Here is a 20698-nt window from a genome sequence, read left to right on the forward strand (position 1 = left end):
TTCGCTACACTTGCGAGTTGCAGCGCTGTAACTCACTCCCCGTCCACACTGGCAAGGCATTTGCAGCACTGTATCTCCGTGGTTGCAGCACTGCATGTACTCCACGTCTCCGAGAGAAATAGTGTGTATTGCGCTGCCACTGCAGCTCTGCGGCGCCAGTGTGGCAGCCCAATGCGCTGTGACTGGCCTCCAGAAGTATTCGGCGGTATCCCACAATGCCTGTTCTAGCCACTCTGGTCATCAGTTCAAACTCTACTGCCCTGGCCTCAGGTAACCAACCATGTGACCCACCCTTTACATTCCCCGGGAATTTTAAAAATCCCCTTCCTGTTTGCTCAGCCCGGCGTGGCGTGGAGTGCTATCAGCGAATCTTTCCAGGTGACCATGCCTCCACGCGCCAAGCGAGCCCCAGCATGGAGCAATGGCGAGTTGCTGGACCTCATCAGTATTTGGGGGGAGGAAGCTGTACAGTCCCAGCTGCGCACCAGCTGTAGGAATTATGATACCTTCTGGAAGATATCAAAGGACATGATGGAAAGGGGCCATGACCGGGACACCCTGCAGTGCAGGATTAAAGTGAAGGAGCTGTGGAGTGCCTACCGCAAAGCCCGCAACACAAACGGCCGCTCGGGTGCTCCCCCCCGCGACCTGCCGATTCTACAAAGAGCTGGATGCGATACTTGGGGTTAACCCCACCTCCACTCCGAGCACCATCATGGACACTTCAGAGCCGGGGGAGGAGGAGGAGGAAAACAGGAGTGAGGGTGGTGGGCTGGATGGAGACACCCCAGAATCCCTGGAGCCATGCAGCCAGGAGCTCTTCTCGAGCCAGGAGGAAGGTAGCCAGTCGCAGCGGCCTGTACTTGGTGGAGGACAAACAGAAGAGCAGGTTCCCGGTAAGCATTTTTTTTTCGGGAAGGAATTTTTTCGGTGCGGGCTCTTTGGGAGAGGAGGGTTAGGCATGCATGCCTAGATGCGGAATAGTGCATTGATGTGGCTTATCACATCGTGGTAATCGGCCTCGGTAATCTCCTCGAATGTCTCATCCATAATGTGTGCAATGCGCTTGCGCAGGTTTATCGGGAGAGCCACTGTGGTCCTTGTCCCAGCCAGGCTAACGTGTCCGCGCCACTGTGCCGCGAGGGGCGGTGGGGACCATTGCTGCACACAGGCAAGCTGCATGTGGGCCAGGGCGGAAGACGCATTGCAGTAGAAGACCCTCCCTTGCTTCCCAGGTCACCCTCAGCAGCGAGATATTGTCCAGGACGAATTCCTGTGGAAAATGTTGGGACAGTGTTCAGTGTAGGTGCCCCCTGAAGCTGTTGGCTCTCCCCAAGGCACAGAAACCCAGAGGACAGTGCAGCCCTGAAACAATCAGTCCCCCTTACTCACCATTTTGAGGCTCCCGTGGGATGAGAGTGCTCTGTTTCAGATGGGAAAATTATGCTATTGTGTAGACCCTGTGTGTTTTCTACTCCTTAAGTGCGGGGGAAATCATTACTCTCTCTGGTATAAACAATGCTACCTCTGTTAAATGTTGCATTTTGCCTATACAGCTGCATCAACCTTGAGACCTCAGCCGTCCCTCTTATCGCCTGCTCAGAGACTGCAAAGACTCAGGCAGAGACCGCGAAAAAGCAAAGAAGACATGCTGCAAGAAGTGATGCGGCAATCTATTAAAGAGAATGAGAAAGCACAGAACTGGAGGGAGAGAGAAAGCAGGATCCACCAGGAAAACGCAGTGCACCGGCAGCAAAGCACGGATCGGCTCATAAGCATCCTGGAGCACCAAGCAGACGCTATCCAGGAGCTCGTAGCCATGCAGAAGGAGCAGTACCGCAAGCGCAAACGCCACTTCCCCCCTACAGCCCTTGTCCCAAAACTCTTTCCGTTGTGCCTCACTGTCACCTCCAACCCACTTTCCCCAACTTCCGTGTTCTTCACACCACCAGCTGCCTCCAACACCAGGATCATCATCACACAGCCCTGAAAACCACAACCCTTACTCTCTGCACTCAACTCCCATCACCATGCAGTATAGCTATCCTGAAGTGCAGCACTCACTGCGCAGCACACCAGACAGGACATGCGCGAATCTGTGATTGTACCGTTCCCCACTTCACCCCCTTGTTTCTTTTCAATAAATGGATTTTTTGGGCTTTGAAAACATTCTTTATTATTGCATAAAGTAAAAGACTCCTTAGCCCAGAAAATAAACAGGCACTGCAAATCTGCTTGTCTGGTTAGCAAACACTGATTCCTAAAGATTGGAACTACTGTACTTCACTCCCGTGCAGGGCACCAGATATCACTGCTGGTTTTCAGCCTCAAATTGCTCCCTATTCCTTGCAGCCCCGGGCTGGGCCCCTGTAATAGCCCTGCTCTCTGGCTGTGCAAATTCAGCCTCCAGGTGTTCAACCGCGGAGGTCCATGCCTGAGTGAAGCTTTCACTCTTCCCTTCACAAATAGTATGGAGGGCACAGCACGCAGATATAACCGCGGGGATGCTGTTTTCGGCCAAGTCCAGCTTCCCATACAGAGATCGCCAGCAGCCCTTTAAACGGCCAAAGGCACACTCCACAGTCATTTGGCACCGGCTCAGCCTGTAGTTGAACCGTTCCTTGCTGCTGTCAAGGCTCCCTGTGTACGGTTTCATGAGCCACGGCATTAACGGGTAAGCGGGATCTCCAAGGATGACAATGGGCATTTCGACTTCCCCTACCGTGATCTTCCGCTCTGGGGAAAAAAGTCCCGGCCTGCATTTTCCTGAACAGCCAAGTGTTCCAAAAGATGCGTGCATCATGCACCTTTCTGGATCAGCCTGTGTTAATGTCAGTGAAACGCCCACTGTGATCCACAAGCGCCTGGAGAACCATAGAGAAATACCCCTTCCGATTAATGTACTCGGATCCTAGGTGGAGTGGTGCCAGAATAGGAATGTGCGTCCCATCTATCGCCCCTCCACAGTTAGGGAACCCCATTTGTGCAAAGCCATCCACTATTTCCTGCATGTTACCCAGAGTCACGGTTCTTCTGAGTAGGATGCGATTAATGACCCTGCAAACTTGCATCAATACGATCCCAACGGTCGACTTTCCCACTCCAAACTGGTTTGCGACCGACCGGTAACTGTCTGGAGTTGCCAGCTTCCAGATTGCAATAGCCACCCGCTTCTCCACTGGCAGGGTAGCTCTCAATCTCGTGTCCTTGCGCCGCAGGGTGGGGGCGAGCTCCTCATACAGTCCCATGAAAGTGGCTTTTCTCATCCGAAAGTTCTGCAGCCACTGCTCGTCATCCCAGACTTCCATGACGATGTGATCCCACCACTCGGTGCTTGTTTCCGAAGCCCAAAAGCGGCGTTCCACAGTGCTGAGCATGTCCGTGAATGCCACAAGCAATTTCGTGTCGTACGCATTACGCGGCTCGATAGCATCGTCGGACTCCTCACTCTCACTGTCACTTTGGATCTTAAGGAATAGTTCGACAGCCAAACGTGACGTGCTGGCAAGATAAGTCAGCATACGCCTCAGCAGTTCTGGCTCCGTTTCCCACAGACAACAGATCGCGCTACACAGAAACCGTTGAAAGATGGCGCCAAAGGTGGACAGAAACAAAGGGATTTCTGGGATGCAAAGCAATGCATCACAGGGGGTTGGGACAGGACCCAGAATGCCCCGCACCCACGCCCCCCTCCCACAACCCACGGCGCCAGAATGGGAAGAGGTGCTCTGTGGGATAGCTGCCCCTAATGCACCGCTCCCAATGCTGCAGCAAATGCTGCAAATGTGGCCACGATAGTGCGCTGGGCAGCTGTCAGTGTGGACAGACTGCAGCGCTTTCCCTACTCAGCTGCACAGAGTCAGGTTTAACTCACAGCACTGTACATATGCAAGTGTAGCCAAGGCCCTAGAAAAGCAGGCAAACACTGCTGCTTTCCTGGAGTTCCTTGTAATAATTAGGTAGCAACATAAACTAATTGACCCTTTCAGTGTGTTAAGTGACCTCTGCCTCTTCTAAGGAGCTTAACTGCCCCTTAGACAGTTATCTGATGATCATCATTATAGAAGACTTGGTGCTGCAAGCAGCTCAGCAGTGAGTTTAGTGTGGCTGCATATTCTCAAAACCCATCTAGTATTCCCATGTTAAACCACTTTACTTTTGAACTGGCTAATATACTCAAAGCAATCAGTTTGTTTTAGGTCTGTCTTCAAATGAGAGCCATTGCCTACAGGTTTCAACCAGTGCCTTCAAAATAAGGACCCATTTGTGACAAACCAGGAAATTCCTGAGGTTTTTTAATAAATATTTTGCAGATCTCTGTTTGGTTATGAAGGGTTACTTGGCTATGTATTTAAATCAAAGGAGGCTGTAAATAAGGACATTCATAGGCAAGCTTCAGGCAACCTCCAGTACACATCTTCCATTCAGATAACAGTGGCTGGGCCACTGAAGGGGAAGAAACTGACTCCATCCAGGCTAGTTTTACTCTGCCCAAGGCTGTCTGGGATCAAAAGGAATTCTAAACTCTCAAAGATCCTGGGAAAGGGAAGGATTTGGGGTGAGCTGGGAGATGCTCTCCACTGTGTCAATGAAAAGCTGACCGGAAGAAAAAGTCACACAGGGAGACAGACATAGATGCTATGGGCAGATGCCGTTTGCTTCCCCCAGCTATTTGTGCTTTGTACCTTTTGAGAGATTAATAAATAATGCTTTGTTTTGTTTCTGTATCACTGCAAACTTATCCTCTCATAACCTCCTTCAGGGAAACTCGTACATGTACCAAAACATATGTTATAATATGGTTGGTAATCAGGTGTAGCCCAGAGATCCAGTCTGAGTAGTTGGGCCCCTGGGTTCCACCCAAAATGGGGGTAGGAAGGCAGGCCTGTCACCTAAAGGTTCACCCAGTAACCATGACCCCATTTCCCCACTGAGTTCATATTCAGTATCTGAGCATTTTGAACTCTAAAGCTTCTCAAAGCTTATGGGATTATTTCCATTATCAAAATCGGATTGGGGGTAGGTTCCTTTGGAGCAAGTATTGCCATCAACAAATAAATGCAATCAGCAAATGAGATGTGCTTTTCTAAACCTGGAAGAAATCCCACTTTCTAGCTGTAGAATACCTACCACTAAAGTGCTTTAAAACAAAGGACCACCCTTTCAACATCTCCCTTAACACTATTACTCAGTTCAGAAAAAAGGAACCTCATAGTTAGACTGAAGACTTTATTGGTCTATTCTTTGTGTTTTTTACATAAAGAATTTTCCAGCTTTCCGTTTTGGACAAGCCTATGCCTTTTTATGTTTGAATGAACAAAAATTGCTTAAGAAGTGAATCTGTGTGGGCTTTCAGGGCAGAAAGATGTGATAAGATGATGATGTAAATGGGTTAGATAAGATGGTTTTAAAATCTTACTATTTCATCACTTATAGGACAAGTGGCTTTCTCTACCCAACCCACTCTGTCTACAAGAGTGTTTATTACCTGTCTTAAAAGAGCTAAATGTGTGGAAATACTTAGTGCTAAAGAACCTTAATGAGCTCCACCCAGAATTTACCAAACAAGTAATATTTGTTATAACAACTAGGTACTAAATGATATTTCTTCCTGTGCATTTAGTTTACAAACTAGATATAAAATTCCCTGATGTTCTTTTAGTTACTTTATAAAAGGCAACCATGGTATTCAGTTTATATAATCAGATATAAAACTGGAGATGGGAAGGTCCTATTTACTGTATTAGTCATCTTGTCATTCCTTTACCAGTGCAGTGTTCGTTACAAGTACTCCAGTGTCTCTTGCCCATTCTAGTTTTAAAATGCCTCTAGCAATGGGACTTCCCTGCTTCTCTGAAGATGCCGTTCCATTGTCAAACAAACTTCATGACTAGGCAGTGTTTCCTGTGACTCATCTTGGATGGTGTATCAAGCCATGCTCCCTTGAAACCACTCTAATTCCTTTCTTCTCTCTCCTTGGTGTTGACACACTTACATTTCCTTGGTGCTTCTCCCTCCCCTTACCCTCTTCAGCCACTGTTTACTCAATCAATATTCATTTCAGTCTTCGAATCTTTCCTTTCAAGACCATTCATCACTTGTCTTGCTACCTTCTGAATACTCCCTAACTTGACATCATTAAGGCTGGATGCATCTAGAATTCTGTCTTGTTCTGAGTGCCTGCATCAGTATGAACTCTCCTTTGCCAAAGATGTGAACAGCCTGTACACCAACAAAACACTCCAGATCTTCCCTTGCATGAGGCGTACCACTTTGTTGTTTGCAGTGTTGTAACTGTTAGATGTTAGAGAGACAAGGTGTGTGAGGTAGTATCTTTTATTGGACCAACTTGTGTTGACGAGAGAGACAAACCCTTAAGCTTACACAGCTCTTCAGGTCAGTTCTGTGTAAGCTTGAAAGTTTTTCTCAGAAGTTGGACTGATAAAAGATATTGCCTCACCCACCTTGTGTCTCTGAGGTATACCAAACAGTCCAAAGTGAAGGACACTTTTAGTTGAGGGCTTGTCTACACTCAAGAAAATTAAGCTAGATTAACTAATGCTGTGAATTTAAATGCTCTCATTCGGAAGTAAAAGTGGCCTTAGTTTACAAACTATGCTTGTTGTTTTCCATTTTAGTGCTGCAGCTATTCTGGAGCCCCGCTCCATGTCCTGTACACTGAACCCTTCCATGTCTGCTCTTGTATCCTAGAAAAATTTAGACTGTTGGACTAGGGTCACCCATGTGGATCAAAGGTCCAATCACCCAACAGTCTTTCAGGATCCTGTTAGGTATTGCAGTACTGCTTCACTAATGTCCCATGGAAAGGGCCCGTAGCCTCCCTGCCACATGACGGCTTTTGCATGCAGCCCAGAATCAAATTACATGTACATACTTGTTTTGCAAACTCTCATCTGGTTTTTCTGTCTGTAAACTGTTGGTGCTTTAGAAATGCGTAGTAGTTTGAAAGCAGTAATCATAATAGTGCCAGATGTAAATGTAACTCTATAAATGAATGAATATCAATGTTTTGGGTTATTTCCTTCTCCAGGCTTTTTTATGGAGTGAGGCTCCTTTTACGTTCTCGGTATTTTTATCTAGAGCTGGCCTAAATGTACCTGTTAATTGAAGGGAAAAGAGTAATTACCATTTTATTATTTGCCCAGCTCCATTTTAATTTTTCAATCCATTTGAAAACCTGTTGTCCTTGCTAGTGTTGATAAATGATGCCTTTTTGCCTAAATTCCCAATCACTGATAAAGATGTTGTTCAAAATCAGACGTAACAGCAAGCCCTGGAGCATTTCATACTTCGCTTTACCTGATGGCTTCTGTATCATTCTCCAGCTAGTTTTCAGTCCATCTGACAGTGCTCATATCAAAGCCCATGATTGAATCTCTGCCAAATTAGATTTTGTTGAAGCACCTCATCAGATGCTTTGTAAAGTCCAGTTGCAAAGTGCCTACTGCAGCCCCTTTGCTTATTAGTGTTTGTGATACAAAAATCAAGCTTGTTTAGAATCCCTTTAATTTTTTCCTGGTATCTGCTCTGTTTGTAAGCTTGCCTAGAAAATTGCTAGCAGATCAGTAAGTTTATTAGCTAATTAAATAGACCTTTTACCAGTCCCTCTATAAATCCACACCTGCTGCTACTGATTCCCTTGCAATTTACAAGTTACTTTTCACTGGGCACAGACTTGTCATTTGATCTTTCCATTAATGCATTCACAATAGAAACTGTATTAAAAGGTGTTGTATGAAGAGAAACCAAAAATATATTTAGAGTTTGGTGGTTAAAGTCGTAAATCAAGTAACAGACTCTCTGAGAGGTACTACATCCATGTCAGATACTAGACTGAGGTTGTTTGTTCTATTCTAGATGCTGGGTCTGGTGTGGAAGAAGCAGAATTCAATTGGGATGAGTATCTAGAAGACACTGGAGCAACTGCAGCCCCCCATGGATCTTTTAAACACGTAAGAGCTCTTTGTTTCTCAACTCCCTCCTCCTTTGCCTTTTTTCTTTCCAGCATCCTGAATATTTAGGGTTTCTTTGAGTTAGCATGCCTGAAAAGCTGCCTTGCCAATGGAAGACTTGTTGATCACATACATTTGAGAGCAGTAGAGAATGGTTTTTTGTTTTTGGTTTTTTGTTTTGCTGGTCTTTGGATTTTCCTATCTCCTTGGTTATCAGGAGGTTACCTCATCTCCAGCTGGTGGTAATGGAATGATCTAGAGACTCTTGAGCATTTCAGTATTAACTCTGGATCTCAGCACCTTCTGTGATAGTGTGGTCTGCCCAGTCCCTTTATTTCCCTATGCAGTGTGCCAGTGAATTGTCTTTGCTGTGAGAACGTGCTCTAAGGGAGCTGTATTCTGGAAAATAGGAGCTGCAGTTCTTGGGATGCAAAGTATTTGAAACTGACCCAGGTGTGCTCCGAAGGGGAAAATTGCATGATGGACTGCAAAGGAATTGGCAGAAAATATTACTAGAATTATGTTATGCTTTACAAACACTGTCTTGATTACAGTAAAGAGTCCCTTAGGGCACAGGGCTCAGGGATGGTGTGGGGTGGGAGGGGATGCCTGGGTTCTCCCCTGACTTCCTGGGTGGTGATGAGTAAATCATTTACAGCAGATCCCTGGTGTTGGATGTGGTTACATTGTGCCACATCATTGCTGGAATCTGAGGTGTAGAGCCTGTGTATCTGGCCCTGGGTGGGGCATCAGTGCAGGTATAGAGACTCCTATGCCAGCCACCTCCTGCTGCCCGCACAGGAAACTTAACTAGAGGAAAGTCCCTTCCTCTTCCCATGCTATTCCATTATCTGGCTGCAGTTTTGGTCCCTTAGGCATTTCACATAACTTAGGGCATGGCTACACTTGCGAGTTAGAGTGCATTAAATCAGCCCAGTGTGTGCTAACTCACAATGCGTCCACACTGGCAAGGCACGTAGAGCACTCTGACTCCGTGGCTAGAACACTCCTGGTAATCTACCTCGGCAAGTGGAATAACATTTGATGTGCCACCGCTGGAGCTGTTAATGCACTCTGATCAGTCTGCACAATGCCTGTTCTAGCCACTCTGGTCATCACTTTGAACTCTACTGCCCTGCCCTCAGGTGACCGACTGTCAGATCCGGCCTTTAAATTCTCTGGGAATTTTGAAAATCCCCTTCCTGTTTGCTAAGCCAGGCGTGGAGTGCTCTCAGTGAATCTTTGTAGGTGGCCATGCCTCCACGCGCCAGTATGGAGCAGTGGCGAGGTGCTGGACCTCATCAGTGTTTCTGGGGAGGAAGCTGTCCAGTCCCAGCTGCGCTCCAGCCGTAGGAATTACGATACCTTCGGGCAGATATCAAGGGACATGATGGAAAGGGGCCATGACCGGAACGCACTGCAGTGCAGGGTTAAAGTGAAGGAGCTGTGGAATGCCTACCGCAAAGCCTGCGAGGCAAACCGCCGCTCCAGTGCTGCCCCCGCGACCTGCCATTTCTACAAAGAGCTGGATGTGATACTTGGGGGCGACCCCACCTCCACTCCGAGTACCACCATGGACACTTCAGAGCCCAGTTCAACAAGGCAGGAGGAGGAGGAGGAAAGCGGGAGTGAGGGTGCTGAGGAGGAGGAAGACACCTGGAATCCCTCGATGCACACAGCCAGGAGCTGTTTTTAAGCCAGTCATGGTGGCCGGTGCTTGGGGAAGGACAAACACCAGAGGAGGTGCATGGTAAGCAGCTTTTATTTTGGGAAGTAAGTTATTCGGTGTGGGCTCTTGGGGCGAGGAGGGTTAGGGCTGCATGCATGCCTAGATGCGGAATAGGGCATTGATGTGCTTTCTCACATCTTGGTAATCGGCCCCAGTAATTTCTTCAAAGGTCTCAGCCAGAACTTGGGCAATGCGCTTGCGCAGGTTTCTCGGGAGAGCCACTGTGGTCCTTGTCCCAGTCAGGCTAACATGTCCGTGCCACTGTGCCGCGAGGGGCGAGGGAACCATTGCTGCATGCAGGCAAGCTGCATATGGGCCAGGGCGGAAGCCGCATTGCAGTAGAAGACCCTCCCTTGCTTCCCAGGTCACCCTCAGCAGTGGGAGATATCTTCCAGGATGAACTTCTGTGGAAAATGTGGGGACTGCGTTCAGTATAGGGGCCCCCTGCAGCTGTTGGCTCTCCCCAAGGCACAGAAACCCAGAGGACAGTACAGCCGTGAAACAATCAGTTCCCCTTGACTCTGTGCTTACTCACCCTTTTGGGGCTCCCGTGGGTTATGTGCACTCGCTTTGGGTTGGGCAAATTATGCTATTGTGTAGACTGTGCTTGCCCTTAAGTATGGGGGGATCATTGCTCTGTCTGGTGTGAACAATGCTGCCTCTGTTAAGTGTTGCATTTTGCCTTTATAGATGCAACCTTGAGATCTTAGCCTTCCGTGTTATCACCATACGAAAGACTGCAAAGAATTAGGAAGAGACCACGTAGAAGCAAAGAAGACATGCTGCATGAAGTAGTGCAGCAGTCCCTTAACGAGAATCTAAAAGCTCAGGAGTGGAGGGAGTATGAAAGGAGGATCCGCCAGCAGAATGAGGGGCGCAGGCACAAAAGCGCGAAGCTCCAGCAGCAAGGCACGGATCGGCTGATAAGCATCATGGAGCGCCAAGTGGACTCGATCCAGGCGCTGGTAGCCATGCAGGCGGAGCACTACCGTACCTGCCCATCTCTCCTCTTCCCACTCCCCCTCCCCCCCCAGCCCTTGTCCCATAACTCTTTCCCTGGTGCCCCCACCTCCAACCCACTTTCCCCAACATCCGGCCTCCAACCCACTTTCCCCATCATCCGGGTTCTTATCGCCACCAGCTGCCTCCAACATCTGTAGCTTCACCACCCAGCCCTGAAAGATACGACCCTTACCCACTGCACTCGACCCCCATCACCATGCATTATAGCCATTCTGAAGTGCAACATTCATTGCACGTAAAGCTCTCCATCTGCACTTCCCTATCTACCACCTAATGCCCTTCTCCCTCCTTTGTGCTGTGTGGTTCGTGGCCAGAGGCCAAGGATCTGACCCTTAATCTCTTTATTCCTGTTTCCTCACCTATAAAATGAGGATATTTACCTGCTTAATAAGATTTTTGAGTCTCTATTCATGAATAAAGCTTCTCAAAAAGCAAGGGAAACTTTAATTAAAAGTTTGCAAAATTCCCCCCACTCCTGTTTGTTCAAAATTTTGTCAAAATTTTGACAACTTTTGATCAGCTATATTCATGGATGTTCACAAAGTCCTTTGAAGCCTCAAAATAGGTAGATAAGTGCTGCAGAAGTGTGAAACACTAGAAAACATTAAAATTCAGATCATGCTTTCTTTTAGATTTTTTTTCTTTTTATATACAGTAAAGTTTTTTAGCCTTTGCAAAGTCTGTTCCTTGCGTTTTGAAAATAATACTTACCAATCAGATCGCTGAGTAAGAGTTCAGGTATCCGGACTCTAAAAATGTGAACTATGAATTTTAATTTCCAGCATGTTAGGGTTATAGGATGAACTGAGCTTATTGAGAGTTACAGTACTGATTCAATCCAAGTTAGAAGAGCACACTTTCTATAGGACTGAATTTGATAAGGAATCAGGCCCTTGGTACTCTGACAGTTATTGGAAGTGGATTGCCTTAATGCTCCTGAGGTACATCCTGTCTATTTGATCTTTGTTATGGGATTCAATACTTTAACTGGGTGATCTTTGATGTCAAGGGTCAGTGTAGGGCTGAGTCAGTAAATGTAGCAACTTTGTTATGTTGACTGTACGTGCATCTTGGTATTCATTAATGAGTTCATTAATGCAAGCATTCATCAATATGCTTGCAAAATTTTATTAAGGCCATGGTTATGATTCAGACTTCTACCAGCATATCGGTGTTTGTCAGGGGTGTGAAGAGGTGTGATCTCTGACCAACATAGCTGTGCTGGCAAAAGCCCCTGATGAAACTGCAGTTATACCAGCAAAACTGCCCTTTTCCAGTGTAGCATATTTTCCTGGGGGTCGCGGGGGAGGGTGGGTTCTGGAATAAGCTATACTGGGAAAAGCACAGTTTTTTACTGGTATAAGTTGTGTCCTCACTATGAACACATTGCAGGTATAGTATTGCTTTACTGGCAAAATACTCCTAGTTTAAATATGGCCTAAAGTGTCTTCTCATTCTACTTCCCACTTCATCAGTGTAAACACTGTTTAAATGAGTGCCCTGTTGTGGTCAAGATAATGTCTTGACCCAAGTAAGTAACCTTGTCATGTAAGTTAATTGAAGACAAGCTTAACCAGACTCTATTAAACAACTTGTATTACAACTGAATTCAGATTTTGTTAACACAGTAGTTCTGTGAACTTACTTTCTTTTACAGTTGTTGATTGACTTTTACCACTGCCTTCTAGAGCAGTTCTTTTGCTTTATAAAAGTGTGCATTTAAAAAAAAAAAGTAGGTTGAGAGACAAGATGGATGAGGTAGTATCTTTTCGGATAAGAGTTCAGCCACACAAAAATGATATTTCTAAAACACACACTAGACTAACAAGTGTTAGATTCTCAAATAATTGAAACAAGAGGACTAACCCCCCTCCACACACACACACACACACACACACACACACCCTTGTTCAGAGCTCCATTGCATAGGTATATGAAGCCTAGGAGAGATGGAATAAAATTTGCTGTAATTGTCTTTTCTAAGTTGACCATTTACATGTGGCACTCTGGCTATATCTTTATAGCTGTCACATCTTCATAATGATGAACTTTCAAAATCTTTTTTCCCCCAAGCCAGTGTTTTGAGTCAGATTTTTCTCACCAGTTTTACATATGTGTAGGTAGTCTGTGGCTGGTAAATAGTTCCTTTTCTATCACTTTTGTATTCAAGTTTGTTGAACTTTTGAAAATATTAATAGTCCACAAATAACCTCAAGAGGCAGCAAAATGTGTGCCTGGGTGCACCCAAATGTGTATCCATCCACCAAAAATTTTCAAATATAGGTGGTTTAAAATTAAATACCCAAGTGGCCTGCTTTTCAGAGGTGCTGAGTACCCACATCTCCCATTGACATCGGTTGAAGCTGCAGTTATTGCCTTCTGAATGAGGCTCTGTATAAATGCCTAACTAAAGCATGGAAACTGCCCAGAGTGAAATTCAGGCAGAATGGAATTTGCAGGTGAATTTTTAGAACATTCATTATTTCTAATTTTTATTAGTAGAAATTCATTTTTGTGTATGTAGTTGAAGATCTGAAAAGCATCAAAATCAAGTTTTTTGCGGGGGGTGTTGCTTAAAATATAGCAGGATAAAGAAGTGATGTCGGTAATACCTCAAGACTCATTTCCTCCCTACATGCTGAAATAGATTTTTAAAGATGAGTCTCTGTAAACTTTCCCCTAGAATATTTAAGAATTTTCTGTGACCTCTTATGAGCCTTCCCTTCCCAGTCACAGATCTAAACAATAATAATGGTTCTATAAAGTGGAAGAGTAAGTCAGATGGAGGCACAGTGATATACAGTAGCACCTCAGAGTTACGAACACCTCGGGAATGAAGGTTGTTCGTAACTCTGAACAAAACATTATGGTTGTTCTTTGACGTTTACAATTGAACATTAACTTAGTACAGCTTTGAAACTTTACTATGCAGAAGAAAAATGATGCTTTTAACCATCTTAATTTAAATGAATCAAGCATAAAAAGTTTCCTTATCTTGTCGAATCTTTTTTAAACTTTCCCTTAATTTTTTAATAGTTTACATTTAACACAGTACTGTACTGTATTTGCTGCTTGCTTTTTTGTGTGTCTGCTGCTGCCTGCTTGTATACAGTAACTCCTCCCTTAATGTTGCAGTTATGTTCTTGAAAAATGCGACTTTAAGCAAAACGATGTTAAGTGAATCCAATTTCCCCATAAAAATTATTGTAAATAGGGGGGCTTAGGTTCCAGGGAACTTTTTTCACCAGACAAAAGACATTATATACATATACAGTATACATTTTAAAACTATTTTAAACAAACAATGTAATACTGTATTCAGCAATGATGACTGTGAAGGTTGGTTGAGGTGGTGGAGTCAGAGGGTAAAAGAGGGTGGATCGTCCGTCTGCTCCTCTTGCTGTTCTTTCCAAAGTGCTGGGGGGGGAGTGTCCTAGCTCTTCCCCCCCACCCCCACCCCACCACCGCCGAGCCTGAATGCCGTGAAACAGCTGATTGCTGCAGGCGGGAGGTACAGGGAGGGGGGAATTGCTGATCCGCAGGGCTGCCAGCGGGCGAGAGGCACTGTGGGGGAGTGGAGGGGAACTGATGGGGGGGGGGGGGGGCTGCCGGCCCACCCTGGTTCCAAGCCCCCACGGCCAAACAACGTTATAAGCAAACATTGCACAACTTTAAATGAGTATGTTCTCTAATAGATCAGCGATGTAACAATGAAACAACGTTAACTGGGATGACGTTAAGTGAGAGGTTACTGTACTTCCAGTTCCAAATGAGGCGTGTGGTTGACTAGTCAGTTCATAACTCTGGTGTTCCTAACTCTTGAGGTTCTAGTATAAATGGTCCTCTAAACTTCAAAATGTGATAAAGGATCTGACTTCAGACCTAGTTTTTCACTCAGTGTTAGAAATATCATGAGTCATGTTTTCAGCACTTTCTGGGAGCCCTAATTCACCAAAATGAATGATTTATATAGAAATATTTTAAGGAACCAATAAAAGGCTTTTACCTTGGTCATGCAAATACTTTTTGTGTTTTATTAAAAAAAAAACAAACTTCCTCACCCATCTTTCCTAATAAACCAGTTTTATATCCCACTGAATATAGCTTGGACTTTAATCAGTGTTACCATAGGGCATCTCAGAAAGTGAGATGTTTGATGTCCTCTTCACGGAAACTTGAGTAAAGGGAAAACTGTATTTTTTTTATTTTATTATTTTTTTTTTTTTTGCTGACAAAATAGCTGACAGCAAGCAGATACAGCTAATGACATATTTGGGAGGGCCTGCAAAATACTCCGACAGTCGCTTCTCGCCCACCTTCTGCCTCCAACACATGTACCGGATTCCAGTCCACAATCACGCGAGCCAAAGGATTTTGGGGGAAAGTTAAAAAATGATTCGTTGTGCTGTACTCAGACTGAACTGAACTACTTCTATGCTGTCTGGAGGGCTCTCTTGTTTCCTTTCTGCTATCCCTCTGCAGAAATGGGAGCCACACTCTCTTTTTTTGGTCCTTTTTAAGCACTGGTTTACATCCGTTTGGGTTTTCAAGGTTTTTCACAAGTGAAGATGCAATTCTTTGCATTTCTAGTACTTTACAGATCAGGAAGGCCCCACTGTTGTGTGCTTCACAAGGCTCAAAGCTGTCTTAACAGATCAGTGTCATCTGTCGTACTCCCGCATCAGTACAACATTAGAAATAACGTACTTCACTATGTTTGACCCCATTTGTAGTGGCGACACATTTCTTTGGAGACATCTTAGTTACTAAAATTAAATAATAAAAGAATGAGACACAACTAAGTCCCTATATAATGTAACAAGTCTATATTTAAAGAATATTTTGTAAACTACGGATTTCAACTACAGTTCCATAAAACATTTTCCCAAGGTGGGAAAGGAGTTCATTTCACCCCTACTCTTGTAGTGGGAAGCCCCACTCAAGTGTGGTGGTTAATATTAGGAATACTCTATAATATGTTTTTTTTAAAAAGGTAACTCAGAGGCCCACCCTTGTTGTCTCATGCTATCTGGACTTTGTGGCAGCCCTTGTTAATCCATCTTTTGTCTCCTTTGCCATTTTAATTATCAATAATTGCTTCTTTTGTGACATTTCCTTCAGTCCATTTGTCTTCATGCATGGCATTCTTTCCAGGGTTTTTTGTTGTCCTGCATTTTAGCTGTGTTCATGCTATTCAGTTTAAGAGAATATAGTTGTAGGGCACACATTACAAAATCACCATGGCTAGAATGGCATGAGTTGGTGATCTACTGAGAGATTCTTAAGATGTGCTACACACTAGGAAAAAGTTTAATAGTACCTCATGCATACTCTCCCTTTCCTCTCCCCTCCACAAATTCAGAGTCTTGTGGGACATCTCCCCTCTGATCTCATAATATCACTTGTTAACAACAGCAATTACTTTAATGGAAAGTAATATATTTTCTAGCTTTTAGTATGATTTTATATGCATAATAGTCTAATGATAAATATATACGCTATATACAAAACTAATGCAGCACATATTAAAAACTGGCTTAGTGATGGATCTCAAAGCAATTGCGAATGGGGAATCATCCAGTGGGGGTATTTATAATGGGTCCCACAGTGATCTGATTTTGGCCAAATGCAATTCAATACCTTAGCCAATCATAGGAAGAAAACATAATGCTTAACAAAAAAAAAAGGTCTTCTACTGAGTGATCTGGATCACGTGAAAAGCTAGGCTTACTTGAACCAACATGCATTTTAATATAGCTCAATGCAAGGTCATCTAAGAACCAAAAGTATATGTAAGCCCCTTCGTTTTCAGTTTAAACCAATTTTTACCGAAAAATTCTCTGGTTTTACAAAAAGTGTTTGTTTTTCTGATTTTTCACCCTACTTTTGTATCATTCAAATATTTTTTTAAAAATCTTGTTTGATTAGGAAAGTACAATACATTGCACAAGTTATATTTATTATGATAATACATTAATCTGCGTGTATATGCAAAGCTGCTGTTGAAGTAAGGCTATGTATTAGTCTAGAAGAGAGACACAATAAACAAACACGCACGCATGTTCTGAAGTGCGTGCACATCTGAACATACTGATGAATCTCACACCCACCACATACACATTTCAAGCTGTTAGCAGATAACTGTTTAAAGATTTGACACACTAAAATGGGAAGAAACACAAAAGTTGTGACGGTACCTCCCATAAGGCTTTATGGGAATATGACATAACTGGAATATGTTTTGTGCTGCCTATGCCATGTAACATCTCTCTGTAAAGGTTATGGTCTACTATATCTATTCATCCTATTTGTACACATATTTCATTTTGTACTTGAGGTTAAGAATATTGGCTGTATACTTGTTTGATTTCTAAGTAAGCTTTGTGAGGCATTCGATCAGCTTCTTTAGGAAGGAATTTGCAAGGTTAAGTACCCAATCAGGAAGCACTTGGGGAACAATGCATCTTGGAATGCTCCAATCCACATAAGAAGTCTTCCTGGAGACTTACAAGATACCATGTGGACAATGGCTTCTGCCTGTAAAGACTGAGAGTCATGCATGGACATGTGACTTGCCCAGGTGACTCCAGAACTCGATCTTGGAGCTGGACTTTGCATAGGAGGGAGGAGGGGGGTCTCCACCCACAAGAGAAAGTCTATTTAAACCCCTGGGAGACCCCTCCATTTTGTCTTCAGCTGGCTAAAGAGGGAGCCTCTCCACCCCCCACCACCCCCAGGATACTTGAAAGAAACTGAAACAAAGGACAGTAACTACAGGGGGTGTGAGTGATTGCTAGACCCAGGCTAAAAGGAGATTAGTCTGTAAAAAGGAGCATTCTGGAACTGGTGAGGATCTTATCTGTATTCAGTTTGATTAGACATAGATTTGCGCATTTTATTTTATTTTGCTTGGTGACTTATTTTGTTCTGTCTGTTACTACTTGGAACCACTTAAATCCTACTTTCTGTATTTAATAAAATCACTTTTTACTTATTAATTAACTCAGAGTATGTATTAATACCTGGGGGAGCAAACAACTGTGCATATCACTCTATCAGTATTATAGAGGGCGAACAATTTATGAGTTTACCCTGTATAAGCTTTATACAGGGTAAAACAGATTTATTTGGGTTTAGACCTCACTGGGAGTTGGGCATTTGAGTGTTAAAGACAGGAACACTTCTGTTAGCTGCTTTCAGGTAAACCTGCAGCTTTGGGGCAAGTCATTCAGACTCTGGGTCTGTGTTGGAGCAGACGGGAGTGTCTGGCTCAGCAAGACAGGGTGCTGGGGTCCTGAGCTGGTAGGGAAAGCCGGGGGCAGAAGTAGTCTTGGCACATCGGGTGGCAGCTCCCAGGGGGGTTTCTGTGATCCAACCCGTCACAAAACTATTCAAAGTTAAAAAAAACAAAAAACAAAAAAAACAGGAGAAAAGGATGAGTGTATGCGCTGCAAATGGTGTGGCCCAATTATTAAATGCAAATATTTATAGGCTGATAGTTCTAAGTCTGCAACAGACTTGGCATTGTGTTTTGAGTTCTGTTTTAGTTCTGAGGCAAACCGCATTGATGAACGTAATTCAAAGCATTAATCTACTGAACACTTTTTTCCCCTTTCTGTCCACCAAAATCAACCCTGTTATTTACCCAGAAAAATTAATAGGTTTTTACACTGATTTTCACCTGTTTTATTTGTTGTGGAAATAAACACTGATAAATTGCCAGGAAAATAAAATAAATGAAAACGAAGGGCCCTAAATATATGTCACCCTTACTAGATGGGGGACTGAATTTTGGTAAGCAGTGACTCAAAGGACCAAGATAGCAAATGCTTGGATGTATAAGCGGGAGCCTATCAATGAGAAGTAGAGAGGTATTATTCCACTGTATATGTCATTAGTGAGAACATCCCTGGAATATTATGTCCAGTTCTAGTATAGACGCTTTAAAAAGGATGTTGACAAATTAGAGTTCAGAAGAGAGCTATGAGAATGATTTGAGGTCTAGAAAACCTGTTCTACTGTGAGGTTGAGAAGTTAAATTTATTTAACTAACAAGGAAGGTTCTGAGGTGACTTCTTCAGCCCATAAGTACTTACATAGGCAGTAACTTCTAATCGTAGAGGGCTCTTTAGTCTACAAGACAAAGGGATAACAAGATGTAATGGCTGGAGATAAAGCTAGACAAATTCAGCCTAGAAATAAGGTGAAGTTTCTTTAGTGAGGGTAATAATCATCAGACCACTTGATGAAATTCCAAGGCCAGTATTATGCAGGTCAAACTTAGATGATCATAATGGTCCCTTCTAGCCTTAATATATGAATCCATGAATGATTTTGCAGCTAGAAACAAGGGAATCAGCACCATGTAACTAAGCTCTTCATACAAATATACCATTATCACTAGCATATGTACAGATGGAGAACCTTTGATCTAGTCTGTGACACCTGAAATAAGTCCATGGGCCCCATGCAAATGATTCTAGTCCACATACTGAGTTGACTCAGGAACCTGGAAGCATTTTGCTTCCTCTTCACATGCAATTAATAGCAATTGATGGGAGGGTGAGGACTGTGAACAAGGTTATTTTAACTTGTGTACTCTGTGACCAAGTGTCTAGCTTCTCTGTGCATTCTTATACTTATTTTCCTTGGACTAATAAATCTGTTAATCTCTCTGCCTATGCATTCCCTTCCACTCTTTCTCATTCCTCTAGAGTTGGGATGATAGCCAGCTAGTGGTGCTAGGCTGATTGACAATTAGAGATGGTTGGATTTTTATAGGAAGACCTGGAAGCATTGCCTGTAATTCAGGTTGCCAGACACTTCCTATTATAAGACTCTGTTTTCAGTGCTTATAACTTTGCTAAACTTTAACTGTTCTGGCCAAAATTTCCCTGCTAGGTGTTGCTTCTGACTGAAATTTGTTGGAAAGTTTTTAAGTTAAGAGTTCATCAGTTCCTGAGAATGAGATTTGGAGAAAAATTGTGGTTTTGTCCATGTAAAAAAAGAAAAACCAACTAACCCCTCCCTCCCAGCTCTAGCAAACTTTTTCTTTGAGAAGCTCTATTGCTCCCATGTTTTTTGCGTGTGTAACTTGTGTATGGCCATGAAATTGAGCACATCATTGCCTTATGTACCCCACATGATTGTGTTCCCTTATTCTGTCTGTACAACACCTCTTCCCTCCTCCTGTTATACTTATTACATCTTGTTGTTAATCAGTGTTATCTTCTTAGGACAGAGAAAGTCTTTCTGTATTTGTAAAGCAACTAGTACAATGGGGTACTGTCCTACTGGGGCCATTATGTGCTATTGCAATACAAACAATAATGAGATGTATCCTCAGTCAGGCAACTCAGTTTTATACTTGCAGGACATAACAGTCTCTTCTCTAAATTCAATGCTTGAAAGTTTAACAGATTTTCAGAGTTGTTACCCAGGGTGTCTCACCCGTCAGAATCTCGTCAGTGGCCAGACCATACATTTTGTCTACAAAATTTAATTTTGTTGCAGACTTGTTTCTCTACCAGAAGAGGGCACTCACCTCTCTCACTCCAAGGGATCCTCTGGTGAATGGGCAAACCTTTATTGCAGTTACATGGGACCATATATGGCACTACAGTAGTTCCACAGGTGGCTACTTCTATCAGAGTGTTCATTTCTAATTCCATGTGATTATCTCTGTAATACAGTGAGAAGGGACCCCCATTTACTGTCATGGAATTACAGAGTTGCTTTGCCTCCTTCAGGTTTTGTACAGAAGATGTTGCCAGCTGCAGTAGAGAAGGGAGCTTGTGGCTTTCTTCTCAAGATTTAGAGTGTAAAATATTGTCCTCTTTAAATTTTTATTTTAAGTAGCCTAGGTTTTAGATGATTTTTTTTTCTTAAGGATTCTGAATGTCAAATAGACAGACCAGGAACTCCAAAGGTGAAGAGCAAGAGCTTAAGAAGCTGAGCACTTAATAATAGGCAT

General features: G+C 43.6%; 1 protein-coding gene across 1 annotated transcript in view; it reads left to right on the forward strand.

Annotated features, from left to right (window-relative positions):
* The window catches only part of SFMBT1 (Scm like with four mbt domains 1), a 146139-nt gene that overhangs the window by 87387 nt on the left and 38054 nt on the right, over positions 1–20698 (forward strand). Inside the window, exon 3 of the mRNA XM_024195681.3 lies at positions 7879–7973. Coding sequence (XP_024051449.1) covers positions 7879–7973 — 95 coding nt within the window. The remainder of the gene's footprint in view (positions 1–7878; positions 7974–20698) is intronic.

This window comes from Terrapene carolina, unplaced genomic scaffold (genome assembly GCF_002925995.2).
Source record: "Terrapene carolina triunguis isolate 2854851 unplaced genomic scaffold, T_m_triunguis-2.0 Scaffold232, whole genome shotgun sequence".
Classification (NCBI taxonomy): Eukaryota; Metazoa; Chordata; order Testudines; family Emydidae; genus Terrapene; species Terrapene triunguis.